The sequence below is a fragment of the Haliotis rubra genome, unplaced genomic scaffold, assembly GCF_003918875.1.
Source record: "Haliotis rubra isolate DU_JTF1 unplaced genomic scaffold, ASM391887v1 Scf254, whole genome shotgun sequence".
NCBI lineage: Eukaryota > Metazoa > Mollusca > Gastropoda > Lepetellida > Haliotidae > Haliotis > Haliotis rubra.
In genome coordinates, this window is record NW_025766603.1 from 560,252 (window position 1) to 578,499 (window position 18,248).

Consider the following 18,248-nt stretch of genomic DNA (forward strand, 5'->3'; position numbering starts at 1 on the left):
GTAATACCATGATGGGAATGCCTGGTGGGGGATCAAACACAGGTGTTCGGCATGACGAGCCAACACTTTAACCACTGGGCTACCCCACCGCCCCTCGTTGGTTTATGACCCCTATAAGTGTTGGCTTCCTTCTTTCATTCTGCTGATTTGCTGTTGACAAACAAACACACACACATAAATACAAAAATAAATAAATAAATAAATAAATGAATGAATGAATGAATGAATGAATGAATGAATGAATGAATGAATGAAAGTATAAACAAACAAAATAAATAATAAACCCCACACAACTACCACAATTACCTTCATCACCAACAAAAGAAAAATTCCCCACACAATCAACTCCCATATATCACCTGAAGTTAAAGTTGACTTTCCCATCACTCACTCTGTCACACTTGAAATACCAGTGTACCTGACCTGACCATCAGTCTTTCTTACTGACAGTGTGTGCACCTGCTTCTCACTCACTCACTCACTCACTCATTTAGCCACCTACACACCCACCCACTCACTCACCCTCACTCAGCCACCCACACACTCACTCACTCACTCAGCCACACACACACTCACTCAGCCACACACACACACACACACACACACACACTCACTCACTCAGCAAGTACGACTAGTGTGTTCGCATACCTCAGTGACATTGATCATTGCTCACTCACTCACTCACTCATTCACTCTCAGTTACTCACTCACAAAGCGTTCGCTCGTCACGCCAAAGACCCGGGTTCGATTCCCCACATGGGTACAATGTGTGTAACCCATGTTTGGTGTCCCCTGCCGTGATATTGCTGGAATATTGCTACAAACAGCGTAAAACCAAACTCACTCACTCACTGTAAATATGCCAGTATACCTGACCGACCACTCACGCACCCACTCTGCTGAATGCCCATCACTCTCCAACTCCATTAAAATGCCACCGTAACTGACCCATCTGTCAACAGCCCCAATGACTAAAGCATGTCAATATTGATAAGCTATGACTCACAGCCCACAAAGGCAGATAATGTGATATTAATCTGCTGATAACCGATGTAGTGCAAACAGCGAAACTGATCAAGCATACTGAAGGATGAGTGACGGCGCCGACCATGTTCCCATGTCTGCGAGACCGATTCCACTTCATCTCCAGCCAAGCAGGGAAAACATTTGCCAAAGATCAGAATTCCCATTTATGAAAATAAAACTCTTTCCCTATCAATGTCTCGTTAAGCTGAATTAGGATATCTGGGATGTGAGGTCGTCAACAGACGCAGTTATCACTTCGCGGAAACTTTCGATGCTTGTTTCATTGAAACTAATGTGCACTGAACTTTTAAAGTTGGGGCAAAAATATCCAAGTTGTCCATGAACAAGCTGTGGTGATTCATGCAGACTTTTTGCTGATCAGGCTAATGAAATTGGAACATTTTTAATTTTGAATTTGTCATTTCTCTCCATTTCTCCCAATTTTCGATTTATCATAATTAGAGAAATGGTGTGAGCGGGAAGCAGTGTCAGGGGACAATTGCATTCTGGGAAAGTTCCACTGATGCATGCTGCCAATAATTGATGCTTGTAATTTATATCATCTGGTTGGTGTTGGACATTCAGCAGTCAGGTCCAATACAGCGGAACTGAATCCTGATATTGCTTGGTCGGTTCTGTGCAGGGTTACTGAGTTTGATTTTGTTGTTGTGAGTAGATGAGGGAGTTCAGTTGCTCCTGGTACAACTGCAGCCCTGCCTCTCTAAACTGCTCCCTTTCTGACTCTTTTTCTTCCTCCTGTACCTTCCTCCTTCCTTCTTTCCTTCTGCTCTTGCTTTCTCATTTCATTCCTTCTGTACCTCTTCCCCTCCTCTTCTGTCGTTGCGTTAGAATATTGATCTTCAGTAACCCATGCTTGTCGTAAGAGGCGATTAACGGGACTGGGTGGTCAGACTCTTTGACTTGGTTGACACATGTCATCGGTTCCCAATTGCGCAGATCAATGCTCATGGTGTTGATCACTGGATTGTCAGGTCCAGACTCGATCATTCACAGACTGCCACCATATAGCTGAATATTGCTGAGTGCGGCGTAAAACTAAACTCACTCACTCACTCACTATACCTTTTCCCCTCTTTTCTTCTGTACCTCCTTCCTTCCATACCTCCTCTGTTCACATCTTTTCATTCCTTCGAAAACCTCCCCTTTCTGCTTTCATTTCTTCTGTACCTCCTTCACTTATCCCGCTTTCCTTTTCTATCCCACTCCATCTATCACCTTTCTTTATCCCTCCCTCCTTTCCTCAATACCCCGTCTTTCCCCTTCTTGTTACACATCTCCCCATATCTCCTCCCTCCCTCCTTTCCTCAATACCCCCGTCTTTCCCCTTCCTGTTATACTTCTCTTCATCTCTCCTTGCTGCTTTCATCCTTTCCCATCTGTCATCTCCTCACTCTATCTCTTCCTGCATTCTGTTACCTTCTCAGCCCTCCTTCCCCCAGTCTTCCCCCAGTCTTCCCTTCTGTTTATTCACTGCGGATGAGTATTTCAGACTGATTGCAATTCATGCTGATTGCCACTACGTAAGCCCTGCTAATGACTTCTGCAGTGACTGGTAAAGTACTGAACTCTTGTGAATACATGACAGGTACCAGTGCTTCTTGAAGAGTCAGCTCTCATCCATCACTCATCCAGAGATACTCACTTACGCACTCTCTAAAATATACACTCACTTGCTCTCACCCCTAAATGCTCAGTCTTACATCGATGCACTCATTCCTTCATGTAGCCATGTAGACAAACTCACTCACTCCACTCACATTCACATAAACACTAACAAACTCACTCATTCCACTCACATTCACATAAACACTAACAAACTCACTCATTCCACTCACATTCACATAAACACTAACAAACTCACTCATTCCACTCACATTCACATAAACACTAACAAACTCACTCGATCCACTCCGCTCACATTCACATAAACACTAATAAACTCACTCATTCCACTCACATTCACATAAACACTAACAAACTCACTCGATCCACTCCGCTCACATTCACATAAACACTAACAAACTCACTCATTCCACTCACATTCACATAAACACTAACAAACTCACTCATTCCACTCACATTCACATAAACACTAACAAACTCACTCACTCCACTCACATTCACATAAACACTAACAAACTCACTCATTCCACTCACATTCACATAAACACTAACAAACTCACTCATTCCACTCACATTCACATAAACACTAACAAACTCACTCATTCCACTCACATTCACATAAACACACTAACAAACTCACTCATTCCACTCACATTCACATAAACTCTAACAAACTCACTCATTCCCTCACATTCACATAAACACTAATAAACTCACTCATTCCACTCACATTCACATAAACACTAACAAACTCACTCATTCCACTCACATTCACATAAACTCTAACAAACTCACTCACTCCACTCACATTCACATAAACTCTAACAAACTCACTCATTCCACTCACATTCACATAAACACTAACAAACTCACTCACTCCACATTCTCACATTCACATAAACACTAACAAACTCACTCACTCCACTCACATTCACATAAACTAAACACTAACAAAACTCACTCCACTCACATTCACTCCACTAACAAACTCCACTCACATTCACATAAACACTAACAAACTCACTCATTCCACTCACATTCACATTCACACATTCACACTAATACACTCACTCATTCATTCATAAAGCACTCTGCTCTTCTCATTCTCACTCTCCCTCCACTCCACTCCCTAAACCACTCCACTCCACATTCACATTACCACATACACTCTAACAAACTCACTCTTTCCACTCCACTCTACTCTATTCACATTCACACTAACAAAACTGACAGTCACTCATTCCACTCCTCCTCCACTCCACTCCCTCCACTCCCTCTCTAACAAACTCCTCTCCGGCTCCACTCCACTCCACATTCCACTCCACTCCTTCTCCCTCCACTCCCTCCTCCACTCCTGCTCCACTACTCCACTCCTCCCACTCGGTCCCAGTGTTTGCTCATCCTCCAATATCTGTCTCCATTATACATGTAAGTGAAGCCTACACCTGTTATCAATTATGTATTGACACAACTCACTCACAGTAATGGAATCATGGTGAAGATGATTCCAGATCAATGACTGACTTTGAAGTTTAGACTGACCTGATGGCTTTGTCTTATCCTGAACCAAACAGTGAATGAGAGACAGGAGAAGAGAGTGAGTGAGTTCAGTTTTACCGCACTCAGCAATATTCCAGCTGTATGGCGGCAGTCTGTAAATAATCAAGTCCGAACCAGATAATCCAGTGATCAACAGCATGAGCATCGATCTGCGCAATTGGGAACCGATGACATGAGTCAACCAAGTCAGCAAGCCTGACCACTCAATCCCGTTAGTCACCTCTTATGACAAGCATGGGCTACTGATGATCAATATTCTAACCTGGACCTTCATGGGTCACAGGAGACAGTAGAAGAGAGTGAAGGTGTGAAGTTTCTGTTTGATTGTTGTTTAATGCCTCACTCAGCAATGTTCCAGCTATATGGCGGCGACAAGTTTGGACAAGACAATTCAGTAATTAACTGGAGTGAATGAAGGATGAATGAAGCTATAAGTGAATGAAGGAGTGAGTGAGTGAGTGAGTATACTTTTACGCCGCTTTTAGCAATATTCCAGCAATATCACGGCGGGGGACACCAGAAATGGGCTTCACACATTGTACCCATGTCGGGAATCGACCCGGGATCTTCAGTGTGACGAGCCAACGCTTTAACCACTAGGCTACCCCACCGCCCCAAATGAAGGAGTGAAGGTATAAATGAACCAGTGAGTAATTAGGTTTATGTCGCATTTAGCAATATAAGTGAATGAACGATGAATGAAGGCAAGAGGGAGTGAAATAGTAAAGGCATAGTGAAGATGAAGTAAAGGAGAGAGTGAAGGCATAAGTAAATGAAGGAGTGAAGGAATAAGTGAGGGATGAGCAATGTTACCAATCCTCCAGTACACACACTACAACTGACCCCTGGCCTCTGGGTAACAGTACAGGTCCCCAACAGTCTGTGCTGGTCATAACAGGTCACTTGATTTGTCAGTGGTCAGGTTTGGTGACGTTCTTTATTTCATGTCTAATGATATCCTGGTTGAATGTATGTCCATCATGTCTGTCTCTAGCTTGTCCGTGGCTGGATGAATAATCTCATACTCTATTTACCTTGCTCGTTACTTTATAGGATACTCTGTCAGGGTTCTGGTTAGAGATGGTCCCTAGCAACCTGTGATAGTCCCCAGCAACCTATGGTGTTCGCTATGGGGGGTCTCGTGAGTAGCTAAGAAATCCTTGAACAGGCAAGACTGGTGTCCTAAGGCTCAAATATTGCTTCACAGATTGCTAGACTCAAGGATATCCTTGAACATTCAAGACTCATGTCCTGGCTAAAATATTGCTTCACAGATTGCTAGACTCAAGGATATCCTTGAACAGTCAAGGCTCATGTCCTGGCTAAAATATTGCTTCAGTCTGCTAGACTTGCTTGTCAGAGCAACTTAATGGACTGGGATGGGTTGACAAATGAGTTGATGCATACCTTGATGGTGTGAATTCTTGTGTATAATATCTATCACTGGATTATCTGGTCTAGAATCCATAACAGATCAGATAGCTATCAAACAATACTTCCATCTGGATAGGATTTGGTACCCTTTGCCTCATGTTTGTCATGGGAGGCCCTGTTGATGGTAGTTTTACGCCGCTATCAGCAAAACTCCAGCTATATAGCTGCAGTCTGTAAATAATCGAGTCTGGACCAGAAAATCCAGTGATCAACAGCATGAGCATCGATCTACACAATTGGGATACGTGTGTCAACAAGTCAGCGAGCCTGACCACCCCGATCCCTTTAGTCGCCTCTTACGACAAGCATGGGTTACTGAAGACCAATTCTAACCTAGGTCTTCACGGGTCCCTGTTGGAGACTGTTGGAGGTGGCCTAATGGACTGGCCTGTTTGGTTTCTTGGTTCAAAGTATGTCATCGTACATGACATTGATCAAGAAGACAAAGTCATCAATATCCCCGCAATGGCAAAATACTCTTCATGATTATGTCTACGAGTTATGATTATGTCAAATATTTAGGTGTGTATATAGAAAAGTGGAAGGAGAGTATTGAAAGGTTTTTAAAGTTCTGCTCCAGAAAGCAGCACTATCACCAATTTCAGGCTAAGTCAAACTTGTTGCCATGGAAATGCAAAAATATTTTATTCAGAATTCCAAAACTACCAAAAGGCACCAGTACACCACCAGATCTATCTATGTGCCAAGTTTGGTGAAGAAATATTGAACAGTTTTAGAGTTCTGCTCCGGAAAAGAGCAGTACCACCAATTTCAGTCTAAGTCGAACTTGTTGCCATGGAAACGCCAAAAATATTTTATTCAGAATTCCAAAACTACCAAAAGGCACAAGTACACTACCACATCTATCTATGTGCCAAGTTTGGTGAAGAAATAGTGAACAGTTTTAGAGTTCAGCTCCGGAAAAGAGCACTACCACCAATTTCAGTCTAAGTCGAACTTGTTGCCATGGAAACGCCAAAAATAGTTTATTCAGAATTCCAAAACTACCAAAAGGCACCAGTACACCACCAGATCTATCTATGTGCCAAGTTTGGTGAAGACATATTGAACGGTTTTAGAGTTCAGCTCCGGAAAAGAGCACTACCACCAATTTCAGTCTAAGTCGAACTTGTTGCCATGGAAACGCCAAAAATATTTTATTCAGAATTCCAAAACTACCAAAAGGCACCAGTACACCACCAGATCCTATCTATGTGCCAAGTTTGGTGAAGAAATATTGAACGGTTTTAGAGTTCAGCTCCGGAAAAGAGCACTACCACCAATTTCAGTCTAAGTCGAACTTGTTGCCATGGAAACGCCAAAAATAGTTTATTCAGAATTCCAAAACTACCAAAAGGCACCAGTACACCACCAGATCTATCTATGTGCCAAGTTTGGTGAAGAAATAGTGAACAGTTTTAGAGTTCAGCTCCGGAAAAGAGCAGTACCACCAATTTCAGTCTAAGTCGAACTTGTTGCCATGGAAACGCCAAAAATAGTTTATTCAGAATTCCAAAACTACCAAAAGGCACCAGTACACCACCAGATCTATCTATGTGCCAAGTTTGGTGAAGACATATTGAACGGTTTTAGAGTTCTGCTCCGGAAAAGAGCACTACCACCAATTTCAGTCAAAGTCGAACTTGTTGCCATGGAAACGCCAAAAATATTTAATTCAGAATTCCAAAACTACCAAAAGGCACCACTACACCACCAGATCCATGTATGTGCCAAGTTTGGTGAAGAAATAGTGAACAGTTTTAGAGTTCTGCTCCGGAAAAGACAAATGTGCACGGACGGACGGACGGACGGACAGACGGACGGACGGACGGAGTCCATTTTAATACCCCCCGCAAAACGCGTTGCGGGGGATAATAATCTATCGGAAGCTGTTATAAACCTGACGAAAATCTCAATTCTCGTGTGATTAATTCTGGTGAAGGTCATCGTGACCTGTTTGGAGAGACATGAAGGGACACTGGGATTAGCAGTGCTGTGATATAAATCTAATCATTCAAACAATACTCAAACACCACACAAGACCATAATATTCACCACACAAGGCCCCAGTATTCACCAGACAGGATCCCAATATTCACCACACAAGGCTAGTATTCACCCCACAGGGCCCCAGTATTCACCACACAAGGCTAGTATTCACCACACAAGGCTCCAGTATTCACAGCACAGGGCTGCAGTATTCACCACACAGGGCCGCAGTATTCACCACTCATGGGCCCAAGTATTCACCACACAGGGGCCAGTATTCACCACTCAAGTATTCACCACACAGTATTCACCACACAGGGCCCAGTATTCACCACTCAAGGCCCCAGTATTCACCACACACCGGCCCCAGTATTCACCAGACATGGCCCTCAGTATTCACCACACATGGCCCCAGTATTCACCACTCATGGCCCCAGTATTCACCACACAGGGCCCCAGTATTCACCACACAGGGCCGCAGTATTCACCACTCAAGGCCCCAGTATTCACTACACACGGCCCCAGTATTCACCACTCAAGGCCCCAGTATTCACCAGACATGGCCTCAGTATTTACCACTCATGGCCCCAGTATTCACCACTCATGGCCCCAGTATTCACCACTCATGGCCCCAGTATTCACCACTCAAGGCCCCAGTATTCACTACACACGGCCCCAGTATTCACCACTCATGGCCCCCAGTATTCACCACTCAAGGCCCCAGTATTCACCAGACATGGCCTCAGTATTCACCATTCATGGCCCCAGTATTCACCACACAGGGTCCCAGTATTCACCACTCATGGCCCCAGTATTTACCACTCATGGCCCCAGTATTTACTAGACAGGGCCCCAGTATTCACCACTAAAGGCCCCAGTATTCACCAGACATGGCCTCAGTATTCACCACTCATGGCCCCAGTATTTACCACTCAAGGCCCCAGTATTCACCTCTTAAGGACCAGTATTCACCACACAAGGCCCCAGTATTCACTGCACAGGGCCTTAGTATTAACCAGACAGGGCCGCAGTATTTACCACACAGGGACCCAATATTCACCACTCAAGGCCCCAGTATTCACCAGACATGGCCCCAGTATTCACCACTCAGGGCCCCAGTATTCACCACACAGGGCCCCAGTATTCACCACTCAAGGCCCCAGTATTCACCAGACATGGCCCCAGTATTCACCACACAGGGCCCCAGTATTCACCACTCAAGGCCCCAGTATTCACCACTCAAGGCCCCAGTATTCACCAGAGAGGGCCCCAGTACAGCTGTGCTTGATACAGGAACCTATTATCACTGCTCCAGTCTGTCTGACTCCAAGGTACACATAATGTTCTCCATAAATCCCTTGGGTCCAAGTGAGAAATGTTTTCACCTCCCAGGGGCCTCCCATATTGAATATCTGGTGAAAGGAGATCCAGGAATTTATCAGAACATGTATGGGGGTCAATGGGTTTTGAAGGGGGTGAGCATGTATCTTTCAGTATCAGTCTGGTGCAGTCTAGAGGGGTGGGGCAGTCTCAAATCGCATGTATGTGATGATGGAACATTGATAAGGATAGGATGGGAATGAGCAGAGTGAGTGAGTTTAGAGGAATCGAACCTGGGTTTGCAGTCTGAAGAATGAATGCTTTAACCACTAGGCTACCCCACCGCCCCATGAGTGAGGGTAGTTGTTTGGGAGGCGGGAGGAAGACTGAGTGGTGTGTTTGTGTAAGTGAGAGGTGAGGTGACTGACAACATAAAAGTCTACATGAATGAATGAGTGAGTGAGTGAGTTTAGTTTTACGCCACACTCAGCAATATTCCCTTTATGGCAGCAGTCTGTAAATAATCGAGTCTGGACCAGACAATCCAGTGATCAACAGCATGAGCATCGATCTGCACAATTGGGAACCAATGACATGGGTCAACCAAGCCAGCGGGCCTGACCACCCGATCCCCGGGAATGAGTAGAGCATGGGGTTGTCTTGAATTATATGTACCTGGTGTATGGTTGGTGGTATAACGGGGCAGTGTGTGAAATGTATGCTGGTCCTGTGGTCCATGACTAGTAAAAATTCATCAGGACCACTAAATGATAAGTTTGCAGTGGTCCTGGTGGCCAGTGAATTTTGGATTGACAGGTAAGCGAATTTTTGGTAGCAATTCAGCAGGACAAGGCAATCTGCACATGTATTTGATATGTTCTGCATTCCATTACGACAGCGACACATTCTTCTAAATGAACTTATACAAGTTTGATACAGTCTCCCTCCAAACATCCCCAACTACAAGTATACGGCATGTTGATGATGCAGGAGCTGATCGTCCCGTCCCCAGCGTAGTCACAGATACATCAGTTTCTCATCAAGGGGAACCCTGGGAATTCCCCCGATCAGTCCGCATGGCCCGCAACCTGATTGATGTCTGGCTGGGCCTCGTTCGCTTCAGCCAGACTTTCTCCACTGCATAGCAAAATATTTAGTTTGTCTTGTGGGACGTATCGCTATACGTTATTTATCGACTCCGGAGCCTGCATGACTGATGCTTCTTCATTGGAGAACAAACTTAATTTCTTTTCTCCATCGCTGATTTTGATGCTTCCCATGTACATTAAAAAAAAAGTAAAAAAATACTTAATAGAAATGTATTGTTGGTTTTTGATGTCCAGGGACTGTACCATGCGGCATGTGAACCTGTAGCTGGCTGGATGATTTCATACAATATTCATTATGTTGGTGTACTTCATAGATTACTCTGAGGGGATCCTGGGTTAGAAAGGTCCTCAACAACCTATGTTGTTGCTCTTTGGGTCAATCGGTGCTAGTCTCATGATTGCGACCAAATCCTTGAACAGATAAGGATTGTGGCCTGGCTCAGTACTGCTTGACAGATTTATTGTTTCACCGAAATCGTTGAACATACAGGAAGTTTGTCCTGGTTCGAATATCTGTTCACAAACTGATAGTCGCATGGAAATCCTTGAACAAGGAGCAAATTTGGTCCGGCTTGAATTTTTCTTCACAGATTGATGTAACTTGTGGCTTTTCAGTACAAGTGCACCTTGTCAGGACAACTAAATAGATCAGATTGTCAGGTTTAGTGACTTGATTGATTGCATTTCCTCGTACCCCGACACGCATGTGTCCTCGTACCCCGACACTCATGTCTTTGTACCCTGACACCCATGTGTCCTCGTACCCCAACACCCATGTGTCCTCGTACCCCAACACCCATGTGTCCTCGTACCCCGACGCCCATGTGTCTTCGTACCCCGACGCTCATGTGTCCTCGTGCCCGACACCGTGTCCTCGCATTACACACGACACACTCGCCGACATTACCGACACCCATGTGTCCTCGTACCCTGACACCCATGTGTCCTTGTACCCCGACACCCATGTGCCCTCGTACCCTGACACCCATGTGTCCTTGTACCCTGACACCCATGTGTCCTCGTACGCCGACACCCATGTGTCCTCGTACCCTGACACTCATGCTTGGTGATTGCTCACAATATCGATCACTGGATCGACTGGTCCAGACTCAATTATATACAGACTGTAGTCATACAGGTGGAATCCTGCTAAATATAATTTTGAACAGTATTTTCTTAGTATATTACATAATTAATTTGTATGAATGCTACACCAAAATATCACAAAAAATACGGCCGCCTCCGTGGTGTAGTGGTTAGAGCGTCTGCCCGGAGAGCGGAAGGTCGCGGGTTCGATCCCCAAACGCGTCATACCAAAAGACGTTAAAATATGGTACTTGTTGGTCCCTGCCTGGCACTCGGCATTAATGGGTACAACAAGGACTGGTCGGCTCGGAGTCAGTATAATGTGTCTGAGTGGGGTATTGATGCTTCACTGCGGCATGGTATCTCAGTGGGCTAGCGCTATAAAACCAACTTCATACACATACACACGCATGCACGTCGTCATATGAGCGAAATATTCTCCAGCACGACGTTAAAACCCAATTTCACCTCACCTCAGAAGAAATACATTTCCATGAACACCAGTATCATAGGGCTATAGCTCCGCCTGACTCCAGAATAAACGAAAGCGATAACATCAAGTGACTTGAATCGTGTTGCTGTATTGTATTTTCTTCGGAAAATCTGAGTTAGAATTGGTCGTCAGCGGCGGGGCGGTCAGGCTCGCTGACTTGGTTGACACATGCCCTCGGTTCCCAATTGCGCAGATCGCTGCTCATGCTGTTGATCACTGGATTGTCTGGTCCAGACTTGATTATTTACAGACCGCTACCATATAGCTGGAATATTGCTGAGTGCGGCGTGAAACTAAACTCACTCACTGTATTGTATGTAGGTGATTCTATAAACAGGCTTAGGTGTCCGGGTAGAAGATGATAACAAAATACTAACAGTGATTCAGGAAAGATCGCCGCCATTTATTGTGAAAGACTGTGGGGAGGATCTCGTCCCCGGTGCCTCATGTTTCTTGAAGCATGGAGATCAAGCCATCAGCATAATTCCAGCACAGATTGCTGATTTGTCTGTTAACTGCTGCTTGACTGTCAATTGTCATCTGCTCGAACAACAAGCATGGGTTACCTCCAAGTACACCTGATTATCAAATATTACCCTGATCATCATATATTACCTCCAATTACACCAATTTTCAAATATTACCCTAATTATCATATATTACCTCATTATCAAATATTACCCTGATTATCACATGGCACATTATTATATATTACCCCATTATCGAATATTACCCTGATTATCATGTGACCCCTGATTAGCATATATTACTCCAATTACCCCATTTATCAAATATTACCCTGAGTATCATGTATTACCAATTACCCCCATTATCAAATATTAACCCCGATTATTATGTTACGTCCGATCACCCCTGCCTTTAAGATTTTACTGATTCTCTCAATTAACAAACATGACCTCCAGAGTTCCCCTGATGATTGAATGATTTTTGTATCTCTTGTCCCCAGAGCCTCATGTTTCTTGAATAATTGAGATCCAGTGATTGCAGCGTAATTTGAGCACAGACTGCTGCTCTGTCTGTTAACTGCTGGTTGACTATCAATTGTCGTCTGCTCCAACGACCAGCATGGGGTTTGGGGAACCTATTCCTCCCATCAAACCCATTACTCAATTTTTGATAGTGACAAGAATGAACGAATGTTTTAAACGCTGTGGCTAAGAATTTTATAGTTGTACAAAAAAACAGTGAATAGATTTGGACAAGGTAAACCAGTGATTCAAAGAATGAGAAGCGAACAGATCACTGGGTCACGATGACATGCAATCACCTAACTCAACCATCTGGCCCGTTGTTGTCGCCTCTTACGACCACAGCTACCCATGAAGATCCGGGTTAGAACTGGTCTTCACCAACCCATTCTTGTCGTAAGAGACGACTAACGGGATCGGGTGGTCAGGCTCGATGACTTGGTTGACACATGTCATCGTATCCCACCTGCGTAGATTGATGCTCATGCTGTTGATCACTGGATTGTCTGGTCCAGACTTGATTATTATAAGCGACCGCAGCATATAGCTGGAATATTGCTGAGTCGGCGTTAAACAACAAACAAGCAATCTTACAACCAGCAAAGCCCATCAGGTCTATGCTGGCATTCTTTTCAACTTTTATGGTTTTGGGGTCGATAATGAAGAAATAGAAAAGTGTAGCCTTAAAATGTGGTGCAGGTCACACATTCAATGGATGCAATTTTGAATTTCTACACTTAATTACTCGATTTCCATGCCTGCCATGATTTCCACTTTTCAAAAGAAATTCACGGCAGCGTATGAGTAAATCTGATTTGATTTGTTTTCATGGATTATTCCGATTATATTACTGAGAATATTTCCCACATTTCTGTCTTTGATTAAACTCGGTGCAATATCCCGCTGATCAATGTCCAATCATCCAACAGAGTTAAACAAACATGGAATATCGGCTGTGTGCAAACACATGCCCACCACACAATCACAAAGTCCTTGAATCACTCCCAGTATTTGTGGGCCGTCAGAATCTGAATACAGTTATTAGAATGTTTTCTACCGTATTCTCTCCGGTGTGTCCTATACAGGGAAAAAATGAAGCTGCCACTGGATATTTTGGGTGAGGATTTTTCAAAATAAAATGTTGCACAAAATTGTTTGAAAAATAGTTTAGAAAAGATGGCATGCTCAAGGTCTAGAAAATGGCCTTTTGATGTGCTAGAAGGCTAAGATTTGACATGTTTAACGGTCAAGAAGTGAAGTGTTAGAGGGGTAAAATTGACATGCTGGAGGGCTAATAATTGACATGCTGAGAGGTGAAATATTGACATGCTGGAAGGTCTATGAATTGACATGCTGAAAGGTTATGCATTGACATGCTGGAAGGTGAAATATTGACATGCTGGAAGGTGAAAAATTGGCATGCTGGAAGGCAAAATTTTGACATGCTGGGAAATATTGACATGCTGGAAGGGGAAATGTTGACATGCTGGAAGGCAAAATTTTGACATGCTGGAAGGTGAAATATTGACATGCTGGAAGGTGAAATATTGACATGCTGGAAGGTGAAATATTGACATGCTGGAAGGTGAAATTTTGACATGCTGGAAGGTGAAATATTGACATGCTGGAAGGCTAGAAAATGGATGTCTAGATCTTGACTTTACATGTTGATCTTGCGTGGTGGCATGTTTAGGGGTCGGCGCACACACTAGTGCAGATATATTATTCACTTTATGAAATGGAAAATCTAATAAAGTGTGTATTTAAATGGTTATTGGATTGAAACACTTCATTCACTGAATATTGAATACAGACTCACAGACATTTCAAAATGTTTCCCAAAATCCAGACAGACATAGCTTTTAACTTTGATAACGGTGTAAGAATCTACACCAAAACGTTGTTCTATGCAATTATAACAATTAGTTGTCATCCAGTTGTATGCATCATTATTGACTCACCAACTTCTAGAATGCCCATGAAACAATTAACAATTGGCTCAGTCGTCACCTTTCAATGACCACCTTCTGGATTTTTAATTTAATTCTAATCTTGAACTTGAAAATTGAAACAGAAAAACAAGATTGAATTTTACTGAATGCAGGATCAATATTGTTTTTGTTGTAGAAAATTGCCACCAAGTAACTGGTTTGAAAGAATTGTTCAGAATGATGTTATCATGCTGCTTCAGGTTTCAAATTGCAATCTGTTTGGCATCAGTGAACATAACTCCATCACCTCTAAAAGCTGGATTTGATGTCCACTGTCTTCATCTAAATTTTCTTTCACCAAAGTTGAAATCATCTTACGCCTGTCAACTCAGGCTTCAGCCTCCCCTGTTAAGCAGACTGACTTTGATGTAACCAAATACTCTTCTAATGGACATTTAACTCACTCACTCACCCACCCACACTCGTGCCCACACGCACCCCCAACCCCCCACATACCACATATCACACATACCACATACCACACACATGTTCCTGTTTACCACATGTTACCCCCAATAGACCCGGTCCGGGTTAGAATATTGATCTTCAGTAACCCATGCTTGTCGTAAGAGGTGACTAACAGGATTGGGTGGTCAGGCTAAGCTGATTTGGTTACCTGTGCAGATCGATGCTCATGCTGTTGATCACTACCTGACTGATTATTTAGACCGCCCATGTAGCTGGAATATTGCTGAATGTTTGCCCCAATTATCAAATATTACCCCTGATTATCATATATAACCTCCAGTTAACCCTGATTATCAAATGTTTGCCCCAATTATCAAATATTACCCCTGATTATCATATATAACCTCCAGTTAACCCTGATTATCAAATGTTAACCCTGATTATCAAATGTTATCCCCTGATTATCATATATTACCTCCGATTAACTTTGATTATCATGTTACCTCCGATCACCCCTGCATATAATATGTTACTGATTCTCTCAGATATTCAGACTTTCTCCCCGATTAACAAATGTTACCCCGATCACCCCGATGATTACCCTGAACAATTCTTGTATCTCTTGTTCCAGATGAAACCTAAATATGGACTGGCAATATCACTGTGTCTCTGCATCGTCACCGTCATCATCAGCCTCTACTTCCTGGACGACCTCACACTCAAGGTGCCGCTAGTGCAACTCGAAGTCTTTCCTAAACCTGAAAAAGAAGCCCTCTCTCAGAACATCAACGTACCAGTCCACGCTCCTGTGATACTGAACGACATCGAGATAGAAGTAGCCAACTCCAGCAGCGAACAAATCCCCCAACACGCGTGCGTCGAACTGAAAAACATATCGCGACACCTACAGCTTAACGCTCTCATCCCTAGCAATCGTGATAGGATTCTACTCAATCATTTCCAAAATACAAGTGTGCACAGAACAAACTCCAATCGTGAGAAATATATAATTTATTATTGCCGAAAAAATATCACGTGTTGCGGATGGGGAGATCGGCAGCATGGGATATTATCAGCGTATGTTATATCTTTAGTTACAAACCGAACATTTGGAGTGGATATGTCATCTCCATGTTTGTTATCCAATTTATTCCACCCTAGGAAATTGAACTGGAAAATAAATTCAACGCTACTTCAAGGTCTTTCAACCAAATATTTATACACAGTTAACGATAAAGTCTTTCGACAGCTGATCGGTCAGATCGACTTTGATGCTGTGTATCCACAAGATGTTGTATACCTTACAACTAACTATGACTATTTCTACGCCTTGAAAAATAATCCTTACTACAAGACGATATTTCGTCAAAAACTGAAAACCAAGCCACGACCAATCGTGTTTGCCGATTTGTGGCAGAATATCTTCAAGCTCAATAGGCGGGTGAAGAGACGATTGACAACAGCGTTGGCCAAAGCAAAGCCTACGCAGAACTTCAAGCTTGTTTGTGCTCATTTACGATTCGGTAAGAATCCCACGCTACCATGGGACTCGGAAGTGAGGAATACTATGGAGTCCGTCTCCGTGGTGTGGGACTTCTTCAAGAAATATAACGATCATCATCGCTATAGAATATTTGTCGCAAGCGACTCTGACAATGTTCGCTCAAAAGCTATGGAACTCTTTCCTTTACAGAATGTTGAAATAGAGGGGGATATCATTCATATCGATAAAACAAAAAGAATAAAAGTTGACCCTTGTGTTGGCTTCGAGAAGGTACTAGCTGATCAGTACTTCTTGAGCATGTGCGATGTGCTTGTGTTAACCTATAGTGTGTTCGGTAAAGCGGCTGCCTACATGAGGAGGTCAAACAATGACCTCTATTTTTTAGAAGATGGACAGATAAAGCCGTTGAAGGTCTTCAATGACCGATTTTTGCTTGAGAATGGTCAGTCGAAGTCTTGATGAACATTAACTGGAACTGTCGCTAGTCACAGCAAATATCCACACAAGTTGAATGAAAACATGCTGTTATGATCTTCAGATTGCTCTTATTGATTTATAATTTATTCAGTTTTATTCTGTTCAATGAAATGGAAGTCTTGTTTTGATATAGGTAGAGAATTAATGAAACTGAATTCTTATCAAATGGTGGGGTTTTTTCAAATTAAGACCAGATGGGTTTTTTAAGATTGGTTTACAAATTCGCCAACTTCCAAAAATGGAAATGTGACAAAATTAAAAGATTGAGTTTTTTATTCTGCCAACCTGAAACGAGTAGAAGTATATCAAGTATAGTCATGTATGCATTACTAATTTTATTAAATGTTTATTATACTAAAAATAAATAAATATCAAATTTAATATCAAATTTAAACCTGTTTAAAATTCATGTTATAAACTTTTCTTCTTACCATCCTAACATTTTTTTCAAATAAAAAAAAGTTTTTTTGAAGTCATATTTATGTTCAGATTGTAAACCAATCTTTTAAAAAGGTCTGGCATCATGTTTGTGTGTATGAAGACATTGTGATATCATTCTGTCAAAAGGGGAAGATAACATTTTTCTTGGGGCAAACTATTTGGCTCTTTTAAAATCAAAATCATGTTGCTAAAACTGTTTTCTGTTTCATCTTAATTTTTAGCTCAATCTTTCATTTTCTTCATTTTCATAAACCAACAAAAGAAAAGATTTTACATTAAGTGTATTAAAATCAATTGCTTGTATCTCAATACCTGCCCTCCTTTAATATTTCCCATGCTCCTAATATTAAATGAGCACTGTTCATCAATTCCTTTTTCAAAATTAAGTTTTCCGAAATTTAGTAGTAACTAAACAACATTGACATGAAACACATAGTGAGTGAGTTTAGTTTTACACCACTTGTAGCAATATTCCAGCAATATCACGGCTGGGGACACAAGAAATGGGCTTCACACATTGTACCCATGTGGGGAATCAAAACCGAGATTTCAGTGTGACGGGCTAACGCTTTAACCACTAGGCTATCCCACCTACCCTGAAACACATAAATATGATGAGTCATCAAAGAATTTCTCATGCTTTAATACATCAGTTTTCTTTTACAGTGACCTGTTAAGATCCGGGTTAGAATTGATCTTCAGTAACCCATGCTTGTCGTAAGAGGCGACTAACAGGATCGGATGGTCAGGCTTGCTGACTGGGTTGACACATGTCAT

At 42.6% G+C, this 18,248-nt stretch overlaps 1 protein-coding gene across 1 annotated transcript in view; it reads left to right on the forward strand.

Moving 5' to 3' along the window:
* Positions 1–17,749, forward strand: part of LOC124279656 — a 77,054-nt gene extending 59,305 nt beyond the window's left edge. Inside the window, exon 2 of the mRNA XM_046715495.1 lies at positions 15,681–17,749. Coding sequence (XP_046571451.1) covers positions 15,681–17,012 — 1,332 coding nt within the window. The 3' untranslated portion in view covers positions 17,013–17,749. The remainder of the gene's footprint in view (positions 1–15,680) is intronic.
* The last annotated feature ends 499 nt before the right edge of the window (positions 17,750–18,248 follow it).